Genomic DNA, 23,455 nt, shown 5'->3' on the forward strand with positions numbered 1-23,455 from the left:
TTGAGCCATAATCCACTTGTAGTTTCTTCATTTGCAACTTCATATAAAACTTCATTAGACAAGGAAAACAAGATTAGTGAGTGAGCCTTTTCTTCTTGTTCTGCAAGTTCTTCAGTCTTTGAAATAGAGGCCTTTTCTTTTGATTCAGAAGCCACTTCTTTCTTCATAGATGCAGAAGCAACAAGAGCCCAAACACATTGTTCCTTCAACAAAGCGCGCATCTTGATGCGCCACAGATTGAAGTTGTTCTTTCCATTGAATTTCTCAATCCTGATTGTGTTTGACATGATTTCTTGAATTTTCTTGATCACAAAGAAGCAGCGAAAGAACCAGAAACAAGACTCCCGCAGCTTGATCTTTGTATTCAGATGAGAATCTTGAATTCCCTTGATCGCAACTTGAGCTCTTGATACCAGTTTGTTATGGAAGTGATGAAGAACAAGCAAGAACAGCAGCAGTAGATGCAGCAGAACAGAAATATCATACACACAGAGTTTTGCAGCAGAATTGAAAAGGAGAGAAAAGAGAGAGAAAGAACACACAAACAGATTTACGTGGTTCACCTTGAGTAAGGCTACATCCACGGGAGGGAAAAACAGAAAGCTTCTATTATGGTTGTAGTATACAAGTGGAAGCTTATCCTATCTGTAAAATACAGAGCATCCTTGCCTTATATAGGCAGAGGACAAAACAGAAAAATAACAGAATAACCTTCCATATGGATTTAGGACACAGCCCAACAATTATATATATATATATATATATATATATATATATATATATATATATATATATATATATATATATATATATATATATATATATATGAAATAAAATAAAAGATAATGTGTTGGCTTGAAAGAACCTTCGAGAGTTCTAAGAGACATCATTAATAATATTACATCTTTCCATTTATCAGCACAAAACATAAGCTTCTATAAGATATGACTTAAATCATATATCTCCAGAAAGACAATCATAGGAAGCACACCTGCAGCCAATCAAGGAGTCCAAAAGCACAAGAAGAAACTTTTCAATATTGAACTCCTTAGATAATTCTAATAAAACCCTTGTTAGGTCCCTATATGAAAATGAATTTAATATATCATAAATATAAATAAAGAAAGGACAACAATCAAAGCACAATGATTATGCATATGTTAAGCAGTTCGAGGAAGACTACCTTATTTCCTTCGGGGCAAGCAAATCAATGATTTCTTCATTATACAATTCCAAAAAGGTGACCTTCACACTGTACTGTACTCAGCATTCTGGCTCTCAAGTGTGTCAAAAATCTGCTAGCCCCGGAGGCAACTCTCTATTGGGATCACTTGGTAGCACAATACTCAAATAAAGTCACTAACATAACTCATTAATTTGTGTGTGCATAACATCAAAACACTAAAGCCCTACCACGACTGACCAATAATTAATCAATCAATTAGTTTTATAAATACAAATGTCGTCTCTATATATATGTTCTAATTGATTGAAAAACTTACCTAATGTTATTTGAAGCCAACTTTTCACGTTTCTCCGATCCAACAAATGAAACTTCTAGATTAATTACACCATCTGCTTTAGCATAGAAGACTACTTTGTACTTCTGCCTTTTCTCAATATTCTGTTTACAATAATTAGAAATGATCATAAATAATATTTCACTTAATGTGTTTTTATAGAGGAAAAGTGAGAAAGATAACAAACTAGATAGATAAGACTAAATCTTAACAAATTAAATTAACTTAACTGCTGGTTGTAGGCCATGATACCACAACTATATTAACTTTGCTGGTTGCAGAGAAAAAGATAAACAATGGAAGGACAATATATTAACTCTGATGGTTTCAGGCCATGATACCACAACTATTCTTATACATAGCTCATCAAATTTCTTGATGAAAATCCAACTGTTCTAGAACAATTGAGAGTAAATATTAAGAACCTATAATCTTTATCCTTTACATGGTTGAAGATTGTAAAAACTACCTCTGCTGGTCCTTCACAAAATTTAGAGCAAGCCCCTCAATAGGTCCTTCCTCCATTGTAGCATATCAGCCCACATATGCTTTGCTCTTTCAATATCAAACTTCCTTGCATTTAGGAATCAATAAAATGTAAAAAAAAAAAGGAAGCAAAAATTCCATTTCAGGAAATGAAGAAAATTATCAATGGCAAGGCACACCTTAACATGACGTGGTAATCATTGTGTTTCTCAGGAAGCAATTCTTCCATGATCAAGGTTTGGCGAAATGCATCAACGGTCTATTGCTCCTCAAAATTCTGAACATCTTCGACCAAAACAGAGCTAACACGGTCATCGCTTTTCCTTCTGTTGCTCTTTTTCTTCAGCGAATGCTTGAACTTGGAGGACGTGTTGAGCACTTTCTTCTTGAGAGATTCAATTCTCGTTCTTCATTCATCTTTGGAGTTCTCAAAATCAGATCTCCTTTCCTTCTTCTCATCACTTCTAGAGAATCCTTCGAAACTTGCCACAGTAACCAAAACAAAATGCATAAGGGAAGAGAAAAAAAATTGAAACCCTATGAGAGAGAGAGATAGAGTGTTTAGAGAGAAAAGGAAGTTACAAGGTCTAGAGAAAGGCTTGACCTAAATGTGCACAATCCGCAAGAGACCTTTAACAATCCCTTATAGTTCTTCATGAACACTTCCATTTCAGCTTCAGTGAGCTTGCAACACATGCGGAGCTTGAGGATCTGGTCTTGGAGAATCTTGCAACACGATGCAAGCTCAGCACGAGCATGTTGTCACGGTGAATCTGGTCTTGGAGGCGTTGACGGAGAGGTGACCTTGGTCCCTCTCATGATGGCTTGGGAAGAGTGAGGATACAGAGCGTGAGAGAGTACAGGGAGCTAGACATCAAATATTAAAAAAAGTATAAAACCTTCTAAGATGATTTTTACAAAATTATCTTAGAATAACAGTCTTTTAAGACGGTTTTCGTAAAATCGTCTTCGTTGAAAAATTTCGTATTTACAAAATTGTCACCGTCTATATACTAAGGTGGTTATTAGGAAACCGTCTTCGTATCGATATAATAGAATTTTTTTTTCCAGTAGTGAGGGTTATCAACATTTTCTATAATATATATTTTCTTAAACATATTTTTTTATTATTAGTTAAAATTTATTATTCATACTTTTTGTTTAATGAGTTTCACTTATAACTTTATAATTTTTAATAAATTTTATTAAATGATAGGTGCGATAAAAGATATATTAGAGACTATATTGCTAACAATATTGTTTTGTTCATTGAAAGGTTTTTGTTATTATTTTACCTATAACGCTACAAAGGTTTTAGTTTTAAGAATTGTCACTGTCCAAATTTCACCAAAATTAGTGTTACATATATGGTGTCCTTTACATTTACTCCTTTCATTCCAATCTTTTTTTAGGATCCTTGTTGAATTCGTATGCTTACATTTACGTAGTTATATTATTTTCTGTTGGCTTCTTTTATATTAGGACAACAAGTCTTTGAAGATGATTGTGAAGAGTGAACTCAAGAATAATATCTACATCCTCCAAACTTCACAAACCCCATCATTTGTTTCTTTAAAACAACATTGTAATTCTATTTGTAATCAGATTTCTCATTGTACTAGGCATTCAAGATGACTTGGACATCTGTCATATGCAAATGTTTTGATATTACTGAACAGAAAATAGAATTTTACTTGCCCTAAATTTTCCTATGCACCTTTTTCAATATGATGTCCTTTAGCTGGACAACATCAATTGACTTTCATTTTTAACAATCAATTTTCTGCTAGCATTTTGATTTGGTGCATTGTGACAAATTCTAACACTGGTAGATGATCACAGTAGATTCAATTGGACTTTCCTCTTGCATTACAAGTCCGAGGAAATAAAGAACTGGCCGTAAAACCTTTAGATTCAATTGGACTTTCCTCTTTCTTCTTTGTTTTTGGTTGAGATTCAGTTTGGTGTTCCCATTAAAGCCTTTAGATATGATAATTCTAAAGAACTGGCATTAACATATTTCCTTGCTATTAATGAAGGGATCAACTTCTCTTTCTCTTTTCCTCCTTCAATTTCGTGCTCCCCCACCCCTCTCTCTCTTTCTTTTCCTTCATTGAAGCTTCCTCTCCAAGCTTCTTATCCAAGGCACTCTCTTAGTGGTGAAACTCATTCTTCCATGGCTTATTCCCTAGTGGATGACACCTCCTTTCACCTCTTCTCCTTTATCTTCTACTGCATCTCCATGGTGGAAAATCACCATTGAAGAACCTCACTGAAGCTCAAAGTTTTTTTAGTTGATGTTGACCAACTATTTTTTTGGCCGACGTTGGCTACATTTTTTTGACCGACGTTGGCTACATTTTTTCTACTGACATCGGTCATGACTAACTTTTGAGTAGACGCTTGCTAGGGTTTTTCAGCTGACGTCATAGGTTTTTCCAGCCAACATCAGCCAAAGCTAGTTTTTAGCAAATATCGGCTAGGATTATTTTTCAGATGATGTTAGCTAGGGTGTTTTGCCTGATGTCAACTAGATTTTCTTAGCCGATATCGGTTAGGATTTTTTTGTTGACATCGACTAGGGTTTTCTAACTGACATCAGTCAGAGTTATTTCTTAACCACATTAGCTAGGTTTTTTGGTTGATGTTGGCTAGGGTTTTTTCTGCTATCATCAGCTAGGTATTTTTTACTGACATCGAACATGACTATTTTTAGTTGACATCGACAAGGTTCTTACAGTCGATATCCACTAGAGTTTTTTTGGTCGACATTGGTCAGAGTTATTTTTTAGCCAACATCAGCCAAAGCTATTTTATAGCCAATGTTGGGTAGGATTTTTTGTCCGACATTGGTTAGGGCTACTTTTTAGCCAACTTCGACTAGGGATTTTTCGGCCAACGTTGACCAATGATGTTTTTCGATCGACATCAGGTAGGTTCTATTGGTCAGCATTAACCAAGCTATTTTTTAGTCGATGCTGGGTAGATTTTTTTGTCAACGCCTACTAGGATTTTTTAGGCCGACGTTGGCTAAGAGTAACCTTGGTCAATATCGTTCGAAAAGACCATAGCCGGTGTCGGCCAAACAAACCCTAGTTGGCGTTGGTATAAAAAACCTAGCCAACGTCAGCTGAAAAATAGACTCAACCAACGTTAACTGAAAAATAGCCCCAGGTGAAATCAGTTGACAAATATTCCCGACATACTTTGACAAAAAAAAACCCTATTTGATGTCGACCAAAAAACAGCCTTGGTTGATGTCGGTTTGAAAACATCACTGGTTGTGGTTAGGCAAAACAACCATAGTTAAAATTATCAATATTTTGTATTTTTAAATTATTAAAAATTGAAAAATATTTTTTAATTAATATTTCAAAATTAGATTCTGTTTGTTTTCTATAAATTTTAATGTTAAAATTTCATCTATTTAAAATATAAAATTGAAATTTTGCATATGGAGAAAATTGAATTGTCCTATCCAAACAAAGAATTTAAAATTGAAGAAATTTGAATTGATTCATCCAAACAAAGTATTTGAAAAATGAAAGAAATTAAAATCAAAGCAATTCAAATTCTAGGCATTTTAAATTCCTTGAAATTTTGAAATTCTTGATCTAAACACAAGGTTAGTTTCTTTCCCAACTCTCCGTGGAGAAAACTATCCAATTATACCTTTTGATTTTTTTTATATACCCAACTATGCCTCCCCCAAATTATTAACATAACTATTTGCCATTATTATTCATGGTGTGAATTCAGGCCTCCCAATGCTGAATTCACACCTTATTTTTTTTTCCAAACTATTGTTTAGAATTTGGGACCCCAAACTTGAATTCTAAACGAAAATTATTTTTGTTTCTTTTTCAATTTTACTTTTTGCAAATCACATTACTATTCACAATCTCAACCCTGAATTCACACTTTTTTGTTTTACTTTTTGCAGACTCGATTTAAAAAGACTTGAAAAAGGTGTTTGAAAACATTAAAAAAATCATTTTTTGCAATTGAATAGTTTCCCAATGGTCTTTTTTTTGAATATTTTTAATATGAATATGAGGTTATTTTGTATGAACAATGCATCATGTGCATTGTTTTGCTTATGAAAATGAGGTTATTTGGTACGAACAATTGTTCATTCCCATTATCTTCTTGTTGATGAATTCAATGGTATCAATTTTATTGTTCTGCAATAAAAAGAAGATTACGTATGAAATTCCTAAAACAAACATAGTCCGGACCATACAAAACAAACAAACGGGAAAGCTATTGCTCGAACATATTGTTGGAGCATTATTTATCACACTTCATGACACGTTGCATGCACAGAATACATACTTCTTAACATGAGGTCAATTCTCTTTTGGAAATAGTTGTGTCACATATTAACAACAAATGAGCATACAATGCTAATTTGTGAATACCAAAATTATTGGTAGCCTAAAATGCTAAAACATTACCTGGACAACATTGTGCAATATAATATTCAAATAACATTTGGAGTGAGGATGAAAGATACAAGAGTAAGAAACTTAACTTTCACAAAACTAAGACAGAACTAACAACCATATATTGGCCAAAATCTTTATCTTGTATGATTGTCTGCCGCAAAGTGACATCAATAGTCATTGTAGGATCCTGAAATTAAAACTCTCATGAATGAATATCCCAAAAATAAAAATGTAATTGTTAAAGACTGAATTAAACTTGACTACTTTGAGGGTAACTCTCATGTCGCCCAAACCGTTGGGGGTATAAGTTTTGACAATGATGACTATTAAAGGTACAAAATTAAAAGTAAAATCAATGAATCCTAACAGTATCCCGTGTGGTGTGTCATTAATATTTACCAATCCTACAATTATACAAATTCAACAATCAATTGAAGGTTTAGGTGTATCAAATACAATAGATGTTTTATAGTAGCTGACCTTGTGATCGAATGAAATCTAAAGCACATAACCATGGATTCATGTTGGGTTTCTTGGTGGCTATGCATTATGAATTCTTGAGTTAGGAGTGGCTCCCTAGATTGTCAATTCATCATGACAGCCTGTATGACCTCTGTGGGACTAGGAATAAGTGTTCCTGAACTGGAGGATGACAAATTTGGGTTAGAAGGACGAACAAAGGATGGGAGGTTTAAGTCATCAATGTCGAGAAATTCCCACATATTATTGGCCATGATGAATGAGACTTTGTCAGAAAAATAAATAGTTTGATGATGATGAGATATTGAAGTTTACATTCATACATTACCCATATTTATACAAATAAATGAGTCGAGCTTTGAATGGAAGAGATAACATAGATGAAATGAAATATGTTGTCGATCATTTTCTTCTATTGCTATCTTAGTCACTTGTCTACTATGGCACAAAATTCAAAGCTCTGTAGGATACTTAATGAGTGAATAGTAACATCATTTATGTCAATGCATTATGGGTTGTTGATTGTCATTGATACTATCTCGACTACTACTTTTATGGAACAAAAGACAAAGATCTACAAGATTCCTGACGAGTGAACAATAATCTCATTCACATGAATGCATTATGGGTCATTGATTGTCATCGATGTTATCTCGATCTCTCTTTTTCTACCATAAAAGATAAAGCTCTGTAGGATTCCTGCCAGGTGAACGGTAACCTCTTTCACATCAATGCATTATGGGCAGTTGATTATCGTTGGTATTATTTTGGCCCCTACTTTTCTGACACAAATGATGAAGCTCTGTAGGATTCCTAATGGATGAACAATAGTCTTGTTTACATAAATGCATTATCGTTTGTTGATTGTCAATAGTGTTATTTGAATTACTCCTATTTTGCCACAAAAGATGAAGCTTTGCAAGATTATTGACAGGTGAATAGTAAACTTGTTCACATCAATGCATTATCGATCATTGATTGTTGTCGGTGCTATCTCGATCGCTCCTTTTCTACGGCAAAAAATGAAGCTTTGAAGGATACTTGAAAAGTGAATAGTAACCTTGTTCACATAAATGCATTATCAACCAATGATTGTCATCGGTGCTATCTCAATCATTCCTTTTCCGCCACAAAAGACGAAGCAAAGGTGATTTTTTTTCTTGTTATGGGCACTTTTTATGCATTTTTAGGTAGATTGGAGTCCCGAGAGTTCTATTATCAACTTCATCGACATGAAAACTATTAGAATGAATCACTATTTGAACCAAAAATAACTGATACACATAACCATACAAGTACCAAAAGTTGTATTCACATAATGAAATTTTGAAGCAAAGGTGATTTTTTTCTTGTTTTGGACACTTTTTTATGTACTTTAGGCTGATTGGAGTCCTGAGAGTTCTATTATCAACTTCATTGACATGAAAATTAATCATTATTTGAACCAAAATAACTAATACACATAATCATATAGGTGCAAAAAATTGTCCTCATGGAATGAAATTTTAAAGCAAAGGTGATTTTTTCTTGTTTTTGAGCACCTTTCTAATGCTTTTTTAGGCTGATTGGAGTCCTAAGAGTTGAATTATCGGCTTCATCAACATGAAAAATATGAGAATGAATCATTATTTGAACCAAAATAACTGATACACATAACAATACAGGTGCCAAAAGTTATCCTCATGGAATACAATTTTGAAGCAAAGGTAATTTTTTCTCGTTTTGGATACTTTTTTAATGCATTTTTAGGCCGATTGGAGTCTTGAGATTTCTATCATCAACTTCATCGACATGAAAACTCTAAAAATGAATAACTATTTAAACCAAAATATACAAGTGCCCAAATTTACCCTCATGGAATGAAATTTTGAAGCATAAGTGATTTTTTCTTGTTTTGGATACTTTTTTAATGCATTTTTAGGCCAATTGAAGTCCTAAGAGTTCTATTATCAGCTTCATCAACATGGAAACTATGAGAATGAATTACTATTTGAACCAAAATAACTGATACACATAACCATTCAAGTGCCAAAAGTTACCCTCATGGAATGAAATTTTTAAGAAAATGTGATTTTTTTCCTGCAAATGGTTCAAATAGGTGTTATGAAACTTCGCCAATAAATTTTGAATAATGACAAATTAACACAAGTAAATTAGATAAACACAAAATACTAACAATAAATTGTTAATACACTAGTTTCTAAAAACAAAAGCAAAATACACAATTGATCGCCAAAGTGGAATCCAGTGCCATAATGTCTAGGCTTCCTTATACAACATGGATTTTGGTGGGGTTGTTGTTGTTCTAATTGTTGTCCACTGTCAACAAGTTCATCATGTGGTTGATCAAAATCCTGAGAGATATTTAAACTAAATGATGACAGAGTAAAACTCACATGTCCCTCATTCAATGACGAACTACCACCTTCATTATGGGGATACAATGTTTGCATACATGCAACAACTGACTCTGTGGTTCCTAGATTTGTACCAAACAAATTATTGTAGAATTTTGTAGCTATGGATACAAATGATTATGGATCATTTTCAAATGTTGCATATGGTTGTTGTTCGGATGGAGACAATGCAAATGATTGACGATGTGGCTCCATGTCATAATTGGGCATGATGTGTGTAACGAATGTACTTTGTTGTGGAGGTGCATTGCATGTTTCTACATGTTGTTATTGATGGTGATGTACTTTGAGGTCTTTGTTCCACATGTCGTCTGGACCATTGTTGTTGGGTTGTAGAATTATGTTCCTTGGTTGTACCAAATTAATATGGTACCATTGAAGGTGTTCAAGGGTTTGATGTAGAAGTCCCTACATAGGTTACCCTACCAAGACTCTTTCTTATCTTTCATTCCAAAACCTTATTGACTTAGCATGTTTTTCTTCCCAATTCTCATCAGTGTGTCCACGCATGTCTACCTTATGTAATTTACTTAAGTTTTTCGGTTGTTTTGGTACATCCTGGCGAAAATCGAATTGGAGCTTCACTTGATTTGTCTGTTGTTAGACAACCACTACATAATGAACCAATGCAATGCATATGATCCATGTGTGAATAATTAAATGCTTGTGGTGGCATTGTTTGGACATAAGGAAGATATGACATCCAAATAAACTATAATATTAATTAATATTATTACAATGTATAAAACATTACGTTCTGTAATATTAATTTATACCTAAATGTCATAAATTATACCCGATCATGCCTCATGTTATCAATTCTTGCTCTCAAACCAATAACACTAGCATGAGGAGTTCCAACAAAATGTAACCCATCTGTGCTCCACCTAAGTACTAGTGGATACGTTGATTGTCTGCTACATTGTGGTGCAACGAATGGAATACGATACCATCCCCAAGACTATAACAATGATGTACATGCACCCATGCATTTAGCATCAACTTTTGTTGTTTGACTCATTTCTTTATATAGTGTAGCTAAACAAGCGGAGCCACGACTATATCTACCTGGACACCTAAGATTTGTTAACAAAGTTAAATACATTAGATGAATTTTGTTACTTATTTTATTAGGCATCAATACCCCCTCAATCAATCCAAGAATGTATTCTCTACATTGAGCTTCTAATTGTTGTTGCAGTAAAAGTGACATTGTCACACAACCATTTTAGTTTGATCGTCAATCCTACTATTGCATTGGCTTTTGGTGGAACAACACCTAGATAAGTATGACACATGTCTTCCCAGTCAAAATAAGTTGGTTCTGTCATTGGTTTTCCATCTACACATAGTCCTAGCTGAAGTGCTACATCTTCTAACGTTATTGTACATTCTCCCACTAGAAGGTGAAAAATGTGTGTTTCAGGTCTCCATCTTTGAATGAACCCAATTACAAAATGATGATCAATCTTAAAGTGTGTTTATGTGTTTCTTTACTTTTATCATGCTTAAGCTATGTTTAATTTGTAATGAATGAAGTGTTTTTTCATTTTGAATTTAAGACTATGTTTAACTTGTAATGGGTGAAATGGTTTTTTATTTTGAATTTAATACTGTTTGTATTTAATTTCATGTTCATAATGGATTAATTCACAATGCATAGTAAATTTGTGTTGAATTGTTAATCATATTTGATATAAGTATCAAAAAATCTAAAATAAATGAAAAGAATATGTAAAAATTGGAAGAACATCACAAAAATGTCTATAAACATATTTCTGATTTTTTTTCTATGATTTTTAAAAACCATCAAACTGAAAAAAAAAAAAAAAAAGAAACCACACTCAGACATAAATTTTAGCATTTTGAACCCCAAATCCCCGTAGTAGGTCCTCTACATGGGACTATTGAAGATTGATTTTTTTTTCTAGTTATTGCTAAAAGCTTAGGCCAATCAGAGATAGTCATTAGTTAAATGACCAAAATGCCCTTGCACAAAAAGGTCATGGTTGTCGATTAAAGTTGCTTCATGAAAGGAATCCAATGACCATGAGTCATTGCATTGATCAATGACAAGCATGATGTGAAGCTTTAGGCAGTGTTGTGTCTATTTCAAACTGTCCAAAGTTATTTCATAATTCACTAGTCTATACTATTGTTGTTCAAGTATATTTATTAAAGTTGTTGCATGGAGGTTGAAAATAATGTTAGGAATCCAATGATCACAAGTCATTGCATTGATCAATGACAAGTATGATGTGAAGCTTCAGGCAATGTTATGTCTATTACACACTTTCCAAAGTTTTTTCATAACTCATTGGTCTATACTACTATTGTTAAAATATATCTATTATATAATGTCTATTGGTGTATCCACATATATAACCAAAACACAATCACAGAGTCATTAGCCCATCCCAAAATAATGTCTACTCAAAAGCAAACCATTCAGGCTATTGTCCATTACAATTTCAAAATGGGTGAATCCTTTGAAGGAGTGGAGTTCAATTCCAAAAACATGCAAAATTACAAGTCACAAGAGACATCAGATTAGAAGCATTGCGTAGAGACATACACCAAGGAATAAAACTCAAAAAAATCCAACAAATTAAGGATGTGGTTTATAGATACCCTTTAATAGCAGGTCAAGGGTTACTTAGGTACACATCCATAAATCTTGAGGATGACTTGGACATAGATAGTATGTTCATTCTATTCAACCAACACCCATGTCTTTCTGGGTTTAAGTTGATTTTCACATATGTTGATGCTGATACACCCATCCCAATTCCTCAACCAAATTACCAACAGAGTCAATATATTTTAAAACATTCCAACAACCAACTTACAAACATTACCAACCAACACTTGATCTCAACCACATCCAAAGTCAAGAGTATGAATAAGACACCAACCTTGTTTCATACACACAATTGTTAATTGGCCCAACATATTGTCAACTAACTCAATCACCGACATTTTATGGGTATGAACAACCTATTCCTTACACTTCAAGGAGTATGAAACATGCATCATGGAGTGCCCTAGTTGTAGATCCTCTGCCCACGCCACAACAATCTCAACCTCAATACACAAAGGATATGATTTATAGATACCCTTTAACAACAGGTCAAGGGTTACTTAGGTACATATCCATAAATCTTAAGGATGACTTGGACATAGATAGCATGTTCAACCTATTCAACCAACACCCATTTCTTTTTGGGTTTGAGTTGTTTTTCACATATGTTAATGTTGATACACCAATCCCAACACCAATATATTTTAAAACATCCCAACAACCAAATTACAAACATTACCAACCAACACTTGATCTCAACCACACCCAAAGTCAAGGCTATGAATAAGACACCAACCTTGTGTCATACACACAATTGTTAATTGGCCCAACATATTCTCAACTAACTCAATCACCAACATCTTATGGGTATGAACAACCTATTCCTTACACTTCAAGAAGTATGAAACATGCATCATGGAGTGCCCCAGTTGTAGATCCTATGCCCACGCCACAACAATCTCAACCTCAATACGCAAAGGATGGTGCACCTATTGAAGAAGTTGGTCCAATCAGTGAAGATGACAAAGAAATAAATTTGAACAATGACGATGTAGACGAGGATGACAACCAAAACCTAAATATCGAGTGACCATCAGTTATCGAGCTTGTCTACAGTATGCTAACACACATGCATGATATGAGCAACAACGAACCTTAGGAAGATCATGAGTTTGGTCACTTTATGGACTGTCCAAAAGAACCTGTCTATGAACTAGGAATGTTCTTTCAAGGAATGCAGTTTCCTAGCAAAGATAATGTCAAATATGTAGTAAATATTTATTGTATAAAGAATAACAAATCTTACAAGGTCACAAAGTCAGGGACTGACTTATGGATTTTGAAATGTATCGGCAAAACATGCAAATGAAGGTAAATTATTTGAAACTACATTTAGTAAATGTAGCGATTGACTAGTGCATAATTTTAATATTTTAAAACACTAATATGTTATTTCTTCCAACAAGTTAAGAGCATCATTAAGAGTACATACTGAATATCAATGGGAGATAAAAATATTAAAAGAACCCCACACTTGGGTATCAACAATGATATCACAAGATCACATAAAGCTCGGGTACCATGTGATTGGTACAAGCATCATAGCTATGGTAAAGAATGATACAATTGTGTTAGGTACCATCAAGTTTTTTGGACATTTAGGGCACTTGTTGATGGGTTTTCATACTACAAACCAATAGTTTAGGTCGATGGTACTTTTCTTTATGGGAAGTACAAAGTAACATTGTTAGTGGCAGTTACAGAAAATGGGGTCAACCACATCCTTTTGAATGCCTTTTCCCTTGTTAAGGGTGAGACTTTAGAAGCCTGGTATTTTTTCCTCCAAAACTTAAAAATGCATGTGGTAAAGCAACACAGATTGTGTCTAATGTCAGATAGACACATTTCAATAAAAAGTGTTTACAAGAAACATGGTAGTGGTGGACACCAGACAACTAGGTGTATGTGTATTGCATTAGACAAATTGCATAAAACTTCATGAGACAGTTCAACAAGTCAGGTCTAAGGAAAGAGGTCATTAGCATGGGTAAGTTTCACAACCAAATAATTATTATTTTTCACTAAACTTTAAATTATATGGACAAACACTGCTAATGTATTTTGTTGATCAAATGTTAGGGTATGCCATGATTGAGCCCAAATTTGCTAATTACTTTAACAATGTAATGAAAGAAAATAAGCTAGCGACTGAATGGCTAAAGAAGATCCCAAAAGAAAAATGGACTACTGCTTAGGACAACAGGCAATGATGGGGTCACATGAAAACAAATCTTGCTGAGGCCATGAATTTAGTGCTAAAAAAAAGGAGTCTCCTAATCTTTGCATTGGTCAATTGTACTTACAAAAGATGCAACAAATACTTTGTCAAAAGGGGCAGAGAAGCCATAGCAATGATGGTATTAGATAAAGAATTGGTAGACATGGCAACATCATTGAGGCCAAAGAAAAAAAGGCTAACTTTATGTGTGTAATTGAGTTTGATAGACAAAGTGATGAGAATCCTGAAATTGGCCAAATACAGGCTAAAGGCCCAAGTGGAGAAGGATACAGCCCCCGAGTGGAGAAGGATGAAGGCCTAGAGGCAGAGACACTATCAAGACTATTAATTGTTACTGAAGGCCCAGATTAATTTGAAGGCCCAAGTTAAATATGTTTTTTAGTTATAATTTTTTATTTATTGTAATTTTGGCCCAAACTATTTAGAAAGCTCATGTCTATTTTTATCTTTTTGTTCAGATACACTATAAGTATTGGTTTTTGTTTTGAATTAAAAAACTTTTGGCATTTGATAAAATTTGGTGAGAGTTTCTCTCTCGGTTCCTTGTTGAACCAATTATCAGACTTATCAAGGTAATCCTTATGGCGTCTACCCTGACTTATCTTCCTTCACCGGAAGTGGCGTCTACCCTGACTTATCTTTCTTCACTGGAAGTGGCGTCATCCAAAAATTGTAAAGCCTGTATCAAGCGATCCGCCCCATAAGGTTCACATCATCTGGTATCAGAGCTTCGGCTCTTGATACAGGTTCTATCCTTTCCTATTATTTTTCTTTGTAATTTGTTCAGGTTTGTGTTTTGTCCTTGTTCTGTTATTTGTTTTCTTATTTGCGTCTTGTTGCATTCTTGTTTGTGTCTTTGTTTCGTTCTTGTTCTTGTTCTTGTCACGTTTTTGTTCTTGTTCTTGTTTCTTGTGTATTTCAGACTTTGTGTAAAAAAAAATATGTTAGTTTTATTTCAAGTTAAAAAAAAAGTTGCAGAAATTTGAAAAAAAAAAGAAGAAAACAAGAAAAAAAAAGAAAAAGAAAAGAAAAGAAAGTAGGGTGTTTGATCTTTGAACACGAAATTGAGGAAGTTAGAGGCTTTTTTTTGGCAGAAAATCGTGTACCAAATCCCCTTATCTAGATTCTCCTTTGAATTCTGAGCGTTTTGATATATAGTGGGCCTCAAACGGACAACCGTAGCAAAAGTTATGAGCATTTGAAGTTTACTAGTCATATCAGTTATCTAATATCTTATCTATTATCCTATCTAATATCTTATCTGTTATCCTATCTAATATCTTATCCATTATCCTATCTAATATCTTATCTGTTATCATAGCTAATATCCTATCTAATATCTTATTTGTTATCATATTTGTTACCCAAATTAAAGCTAATTTGTTATCCAAATCCAATCTAATATATTATTATCCAAATCAAGTCCAAGTTGTTGTCCCAAATCAAATCTGTCTGTGATCATTATATTGTCTTTCCTTTTATTTTATATTACCTTGTGTGTCTAATTTGGTCCATCCAGGAACTTAAGAGGAAACACGAGTGGTAAAAGGCAAGAGTGAAAACATCACACAAAAGCCTATATTGAGAACATCAAACACGAGTGAACTACCATCAAAGAGAGAAACATGTGAGTAGAGTGTGGTGAGGTTCGGAATTTTTTTTAAAATTACTGCAAAATTCTTTGTTCCTTAATCATGGCAGGAGCTGGTGACAATGGTGGTGTATATCATCAACTGGACGGATTTCAGCGCTTGTTACTGGACGCGATGACTACACAAATGCAACGTTTGTTGAACCGTAATAATGAAGTGCTCTATAGGCGAATAGAACGACTAGAGCACCAAATGAATCCAAATGCTGGGAGACCTTATGGTGGCAACAGAAGGGACAATGATGGATCGAACCGAATAGAGGGGCAAGACAGAATTGAGGGAGTAAAACTCAATGTATCCTCTTTTAAAGGCAGGAGTGACCCAGACGCCTACGTTGATTGGGAGATGAAGATTCAGCATGCATTCTCATACAATGATTATCATGAAGAGTAGAAGGTGAAGTTAGCAGTAGCTACATTCTCAGACTATGCCCTTGTTTGGTGGAAGAAAAATCAAAGAGAGATGAAGAGAGAAGAAGGGCGGGAGATAGATACATGGACTGAGATGATAAGGGTTATGCGAAAGAGGTACGTTCCAACTAGCTACAGTAGAACCATGCGACAGAAACTCCAGAGGTTATCCCAAGGAAGTTTGACTGTTGAGGACAAGGAGATGGAGATGGCACTAGTGAGGGCCAACATTGAAGAGGACACCAAAGCAGTGCATGATGGCTTCACCAACAAGATTTCTTTCCAGCACCATGACCAGAAAATTATTCATAAACCTATATCCCTTAGAGAAGTGTGTGATAACCAAATCAGAAGGAGAGAAAAGAGAGAACAAGAGAGAGACAATAGTGAGGCATCACAGAGGAATAGAAAAAGGAAGAGTGATACACTTGAGAGATGGAGGGATACACAAGAGAGAGAGAGAGTGATAATTCTAATCAATTAACTATTTATGTTTCTCCTAGTGTTCAACCCTTATTGCAGGAATTTAAAGATGTCTTTCTCAAGGAGATTCCTCATGGACTGCCACCTTCAAGAAGCATAGAACATCAAGTTGATCTCCTTCTTGAAGCTTCATTGCCTAACAAGCCAACTTACAACAGCAAGCCCCAAGAGATTCAGCATAAGCATGCACAGGTCAAAGTTGAGTATGTGAAAAGATTGTATGACCAAGTAAAGGTGCAAATTGCAAAGAAGAATGAAAGTTATCCTAAGCAAGCCAACAAGAAAAGGAAGGAAGTGGTACTTGAACTTGGTGATGATCCTGGACATTTGAGGGAAAATGTTTTCCAAGAAGGAGGGAATGAAGAGAATCCTGAAATTGGCCAAATACAGGCTAAAGGCCCAAGTGGAGAAGGGCAAAGGCCCAAGTGGAGAAGGATAAAGCCCCCGAGTGGAGAAGGATGAAGGCCCAGAGGCAGAGACACTATCAAGACTATTAATTGTTGCTGAAGGCCTAGATTAATTTGAAGGCCCAAGTTAAATATGTTTTTTAGTTATAATTTTTATTTATTGTAATTTTCGCCCAAACTACTTAGAAGGCCCATGTCTATTTTTATCTTTTTGTTCAGATACACTATAAGTATTGGTTTTTGTTTTGAATAAAAAAACTTTTGGCATTTGATAAAATTTGGTGAGAGTTTCTCTCTCGGTTCCTTGTTGAACCAATTATCAGACTTATCAAGGTAATCCTTGTGGCGTCTACCCTGACTTATCTTCCTTCACCGGAAGTGGCGTCTACCCTGACTTATCTTCCTTCACTGGAAGTGGCATCATCCAAAAACTCTACAGTCTGTATCAAGCAATCCGCTCCTACTCAGGTTCACATCACAAAGTACTCTTTTCTTAGTGGAAGAATTGTTAAATCCAAGACAACGATGTCTCCTAGAAAAATTTGTTTTGAACATTTCTGAGTGGTGGTGTGATTGTGGTAAATTACAAAAACTACACATGTCATGTTCATATGCAATTGTAACATGTATGTACGCTTGTGTTGATTACAAACAGTTAATCAACAACGTTTACAAGCTCAATTATGTGTCCAATGTTTACAACAGATCATTTGGCCAAATGAAGCACGCATCATATTGGCCAAAATATGAAGGGCCAACTATGTGTCATGATCCACAAATATGGAAGAGAAAAAATGACCACCCAAGATCAACCCGTATACACACTAAAATGGACCAAAGAGAAAGGGAGCAACCTAAGTGTTGTTCATTGTGCAAAACTGTTGGTCATTCCAAGAACAAATGTCCAAATACTCGGGGAAGCACAAGTCAAAGTCGTCAATGTACCCATTAAATTGTTGTTAAAATGTCTCATAACTTATGTTGTTCTTGTTTGTGTCTACGGATTATCACAAAATGCTAATTATTTATTTTGGTAGTGTTTGTATCTACTCATAATATTATTTAGCCATTTGTTGTTATATATATATATATATATATATATATATATATATATATATATATATATATATATATATATATATATATATATATATATTTAAAATATTACTAATTATTCTTACAATTAGTTAAATTGTTACATCATTATATATTAAAAAATATATTAATTATATTATATTATGCAAATACAATAACTAAATATTATTTCTAACTACTTAAAAATTTACAAAAAAAAAATAATGAAAACAAAAAAAACTGATTTTTTTTTTCGTCTAGTGTTTAGGTTTGGGGGTACCAAATTCTAAATGAGGGTTTGCTAAAAGTGAAAAAATAAGGTGTGAATTTAGGGTTCCAAAGCCTGAATTCACACCGTGAATAGTAATGAGGGATAATTATGTTAATAATTTGGGAGGAGGGATAGTTGGGTATATAAAAAAATCAAAAGGTATAATTGGATATAAAAATTACTCTTCCTCTCATTTCTCTTCATCCTTGATGTAAGCCTCTATATTTTTTTCTTCGCTTTTTATACACAACAGAAATACGATTTCATTGTGTTTTGTGTTGAGAATCACAAAGGAACCGTACTTTTATTGTCATTTGTTTCTCTTTTGGAAAACATCATAACAAAAATATGATTTTGTTGTGTTATTTGTCCAATAATATAATAAATTATGTTTTCGTTGTGTTATTTTTTAAAAAATAAAATAAAAAATATAACAGAAGTACAATCTTACTTCATCACATTTATATTTCTGTTATTTGTCACATTGGTATCATGTCATCGTGTTGAAATATTTGTCAGCATTACATCATTTGTCATACAATGTATTAGCATTGTCAACAAAAACTACTAAAATTATATCACAAAGGTATCAAATTGCACAATTGCAATATGTAAAATACTCAATTTGCTCAATTGAAATTTTGAGACATCAAAATCATATTATTATAATAAGATAATTGTAAAAAATGCATTTAAACCTTAATTGTTTTCTCATTTCTTCCCTTTAAAAAAAAAACCAAACACCTTTTCTATTGTACTTCTCACATATTTCTATTTATTTTTCTAATTTTCACATATCACCTATTTTTTTTTCTTCTTCTTGTCAAATATTGGACCTAATATTCTATGGCGGAAGTCGTGGTTGAATGAGTCTAACAAATACTGTGGTTGAGACTTGATAGTGTTGTCAGTAACGGTCATGATCAAAAGATTCGAGTGAGTGCAAGAACATGGCGAACTCATGACAAAGGCATAGCGACAAATGGCAATGGTTGCTTTCGTGCCACTAAATATCTAACACCAAACACAACGATGTTTCTTCACCTCGAATATTTTTTTGTTTTGTATTGGGAATTGAGAATAAATTTTTCCGTTTCAACTATATACAAAAAGACTTTTCAGTGGTAATAATGTATTAAGCTTAATAATATCAGTATCTGAAGTGTATAAACCATAAATATAACGATCAACACAATATGATATACGAAGGAAAATGTTTCATGAACATCTTTCCGTTGTGCCTTCCTTTGTTTATATATATATATATATATATATATATATATATATATATATATATATATATATATATATATATATATATATCAGACATACAATGAGAGAGAAATATAAGTATAATAAAATTTATAATATAATAAAAATAAAAAATAAAAAAAGGAGATATACTGATGAAATATTTAAAATAAAGCTCTATTAAAAATTACGTTTAATATAAACTAACTACTTTAATGTCACGAAATTGAACTTAGAATCTGAGAGACAATTTTAAAATATACACACCAAAGAAAATAAACGAAATTAAAAGGTTTCATTCTAATTCCATGACTCAATCTTAAGATCCCTTGCAAAAGTACTAATGATACAAGTATACCTATAATCTTGAGATTCTGTTCATATATATATATAAACAATACTTTTTTTTAATTTATTTTCTTTTCCATTCTTTTTATAAAATTTATATCTTGGGAAGTCAAGTACAGGGGATAAGATCATTTAAGATGCCCATCGAGATTCCAATGTTCTTCAACTTATACATGACAGTTTCTTCTTCCTGTCTTCCCCTCAATTTCAATTTTTCCAGAACCATGGTCCACTGAGGTGATATACATAGTTTGATTTGAACACAAATCAGGATATGCAAAATTTAATCTTACTAAGAAAAAATTGATTAAGCTGAGAATACAGATGGAATTGATATATTAATAAACTGAGAATACAGATTAAAAACAATAAAACCTACGGAAAACAAAATTCCAGAAATTACTTCAGGCAATAATATATTATTATTTCCCATCTCACATGGAATTATTCTTATCCACATTTGATAAACTGATGGCACAATAACAATACAACCACAACAAAAGTATGAACTGAAAACATTAAATATTACATACAGTAATACTAACAATAACAGGATTGTTATAAACAAACTTCCTGTACCTGACTTATGAATATAAAAAAGAAGACAATAACATAGGGAAATTAAACTAAAATAAATAAGATTCTCCATCATATGACAACCTTAAAAATGAGAAATGAAATTACAAGGATTGGAACATGTTCTTTAGCAAACCCTGGTGTAATCGCCACAACTTTGGTTAGGGCCACCACCGTTTTTGGAAGGCAAGCAGGTTCGGTAGCCATTGCTTTGTGGACAATTAACAGCTTTGTTGTTTGAATTGCCTGTTTGGCCAGACACAGATTGGCTCACATCGTAGAGCATTCTGGCCACATGGGAACCGAAGTAGAATTCTGATTCCAAATCATTGTTGCCGATGAGGCAATCCTCTGTGACACAGTTTTTGTTGTTGGCGTTGACAACGTTGTTGTAGTGGATCAGAAGAATCAGCAGCACAAAGGAGAGACCCTTGTTCATTTTATTTTTGGGGGGAACTATTTTCTCAGACAAAGAGAAGACTATGGTATTTGGTTCAGAGTGAAGGCCTCTTCTTGTCTGTTTTGTACAGTTGGGTTACACTAAATAATAGGAATCTTCTTCAACATCAAGTTGAGTGTGAAATTAAGGTATTATCTCTATTATGTACTACTCTTCTAACTGCAAGTTTGTTTTTTTGTTTTTCAATTTTAGTATATTGAGAATAATGTGATTTAACTCTTACCTTTGTTTTCTTGCAAATAGAAAAGAGAAAGATGAAAAAAAAATATAAAACTTTTAGTATTTGTTTGAGAAGAGGAATAGAAAGGAAGGATATTAACAAAAAAAATTCTTAATTAGTATAAAAATATTATTACATTATTTTCGATTGCTTTCCAGTTGTTTAAACATGCAGAAAGAAATTTCTCTACCTTTATATATATATATATATATATATATATATATATATATATATATATATATATATATATATATATATATATATATATATATATATATATATTTAAAAAATATGTTTTCACTTTATTTCTCTTCTTTTTCAATCTTTCTTTTTTATTTATTTGCACTCTCTTTTAATCCTAAACAAATCAAAATATTAAATGGGGAAATATGTAAAGCCGAGGACATTTATTATTAATTGAAAATAGGTTAAGTATTTGGAATCTTTTAATTCAAATAAGAATAAAGAATATATAAACATTTTTCTCATTTTACATTTTCTTAAATTTAAATATGTAATGACTATATAATTTAAATTAAATTAAAAATTAATATACCTCACGTATATATTTTAGAGACATTTATTTAGTTTTTTCTTCTTCAAGAAACTGAGGAGAGTTTACTTGACGCCATGCTTTGTAATTTGGAAATACTTATCACCACTTAATTTCAAAATATTTCATTAGTATTATATAAATGAGTGATTTTTTTTTGTATAAACTATATTATCTTCTGAAATTAATAATGCTTAAATAGGATAGAACTACTAGGAGTAAATATACATTCATTTCTGTTTAAATTATATTGCCCATCATGTAGTTTTTTTATAATCTTTATCATATAAAAAAGATATACTATTTTATTTTTATTACCAGAATTTTTAAATCTGTCGGTGGCTTACACGTTAACAACAGGCTAATCGAAAAAGCTTTTTCACTCAAATTTGTTTGCTCGTATTAATTTGTTTTTGAAAGGAATAAAGTATTAAAACGAAATAACCAGGGATGTTCCTTATCAGTGTGTGGAATTGCGAGAGAAAAGCATTGAATTCTCCTGTGTGGTTTGGAAAAGTCTTACTTAATAGCCTAAAAAAATCTTATTCACTTTAAACATTTTGAAAAATAAAAAATCTGAAAAAGAAAGAGATTAGAGATTTTCTTTATACTTCATCCGTTGGTCTTGATATAATTGGATGGCTATTGGCTACTAATCAATACGAGTGAAACATGTAGGGACTCGATTGTGCATTGCTCTCAAAAAAGAGGATAAGGTTCCAGCTAGTTTTTGTTTTTTTTTTATTTAAAGAATTCAATTTGGCATCTTTCTTTAACAAGCCTTTTTCTTTCTACTTAGAAAACTTTAGATCCTAATCCAAGTGAGGTCGACTTTATTTCATTTCAGTCTTTCACTTCCTATTTCTTTACTCACGTAAATACATTTTATAATTTCGTATTATAAAAGTAGCTTAAGTTAGCTTTTTCTTCTAATTTTGTTTTACGAACAAAGAAAGAGATCTTATTAGATATACTTCAATCGTAGCACAAGGAGTGCCAAATTGAAATGAAACAACCTTTACAATATTTTATGAGTCAATCAATTTCTGTTAGACATGTGGCTTTGAATTTTTTAAGGGCCGAGATCGCACAAGAACATCTATCCACCGTGGTCCGCAGAATTAACATTGTATAGATAATACATTAATGTAAGCATAAAAAAAAAAGTATATGTACAGATAAAATCTTACAAATTTCATAATATTTTAGAGAAATTCTCCTTCGGTGTTTTTTTTATTTTACATTCCTGTAAGCATAAAAAAACATTCTTCCCCATTGGAAATGTTTTTATGTATAAAATAATGTGTTGTTTAATTTAATATGAATATATAAAATAATATTTTATTATTTAACGCATATAGCAATATTATTTAACCCCGCCTCTTTATTTTGGTGCTAAAAATTCAACTTTTACATTTTCTGTTGTAACAATAGTTTATGGCAAACCGAAAAAAAAAATTATTGGCTGAGTCGCGGACAATGTCGCTTTCTTTAAGGCGTTTTGTGGCAATGCCAAAAA

The 23,455-nt window shown here is 32.8% G+C and overlaps 1 protein-coding gene across 1 annotated transcript; it reads right to left on the reverse strand.

Moving 5' to 3' along the window:
* Window positions 1-20,517: 20,517 nt before the first annotated feature.
* On the reverse strand, window positions 20,518-21,286 carry LOC114398207. The gene has a single exon (XM_028360376.1). The coding sequence runs from the start codon at window positions 21,140-21,142 to the stop codon at window positions 20,831-20,833; it is 312 nt and encodes a 103-aa protein (XP_028216177.1). The 5' UTR covers window positions 21,143-21,286; the 3' UTR covers window positions 20,518-20,830.
* Window positions 21,287-23,455: the final 2,169 nt, after the last annotated feature.

Source organism: Glycine soja, chromosome 19, assembly GCF_004193775.1.
Source record: "Glycine soja cultivar W05 chromosome 19, ASM419377v2, whole genome shotgun sequence".
In the NCBI taxonomy this organism is placed as follows: domain Eukaryota; kingdom Viridiplantae; phylum Streptophyta; class Magnoliopsida; order Fabales; family Fabaceae; genus Glycine; species Glycine soja.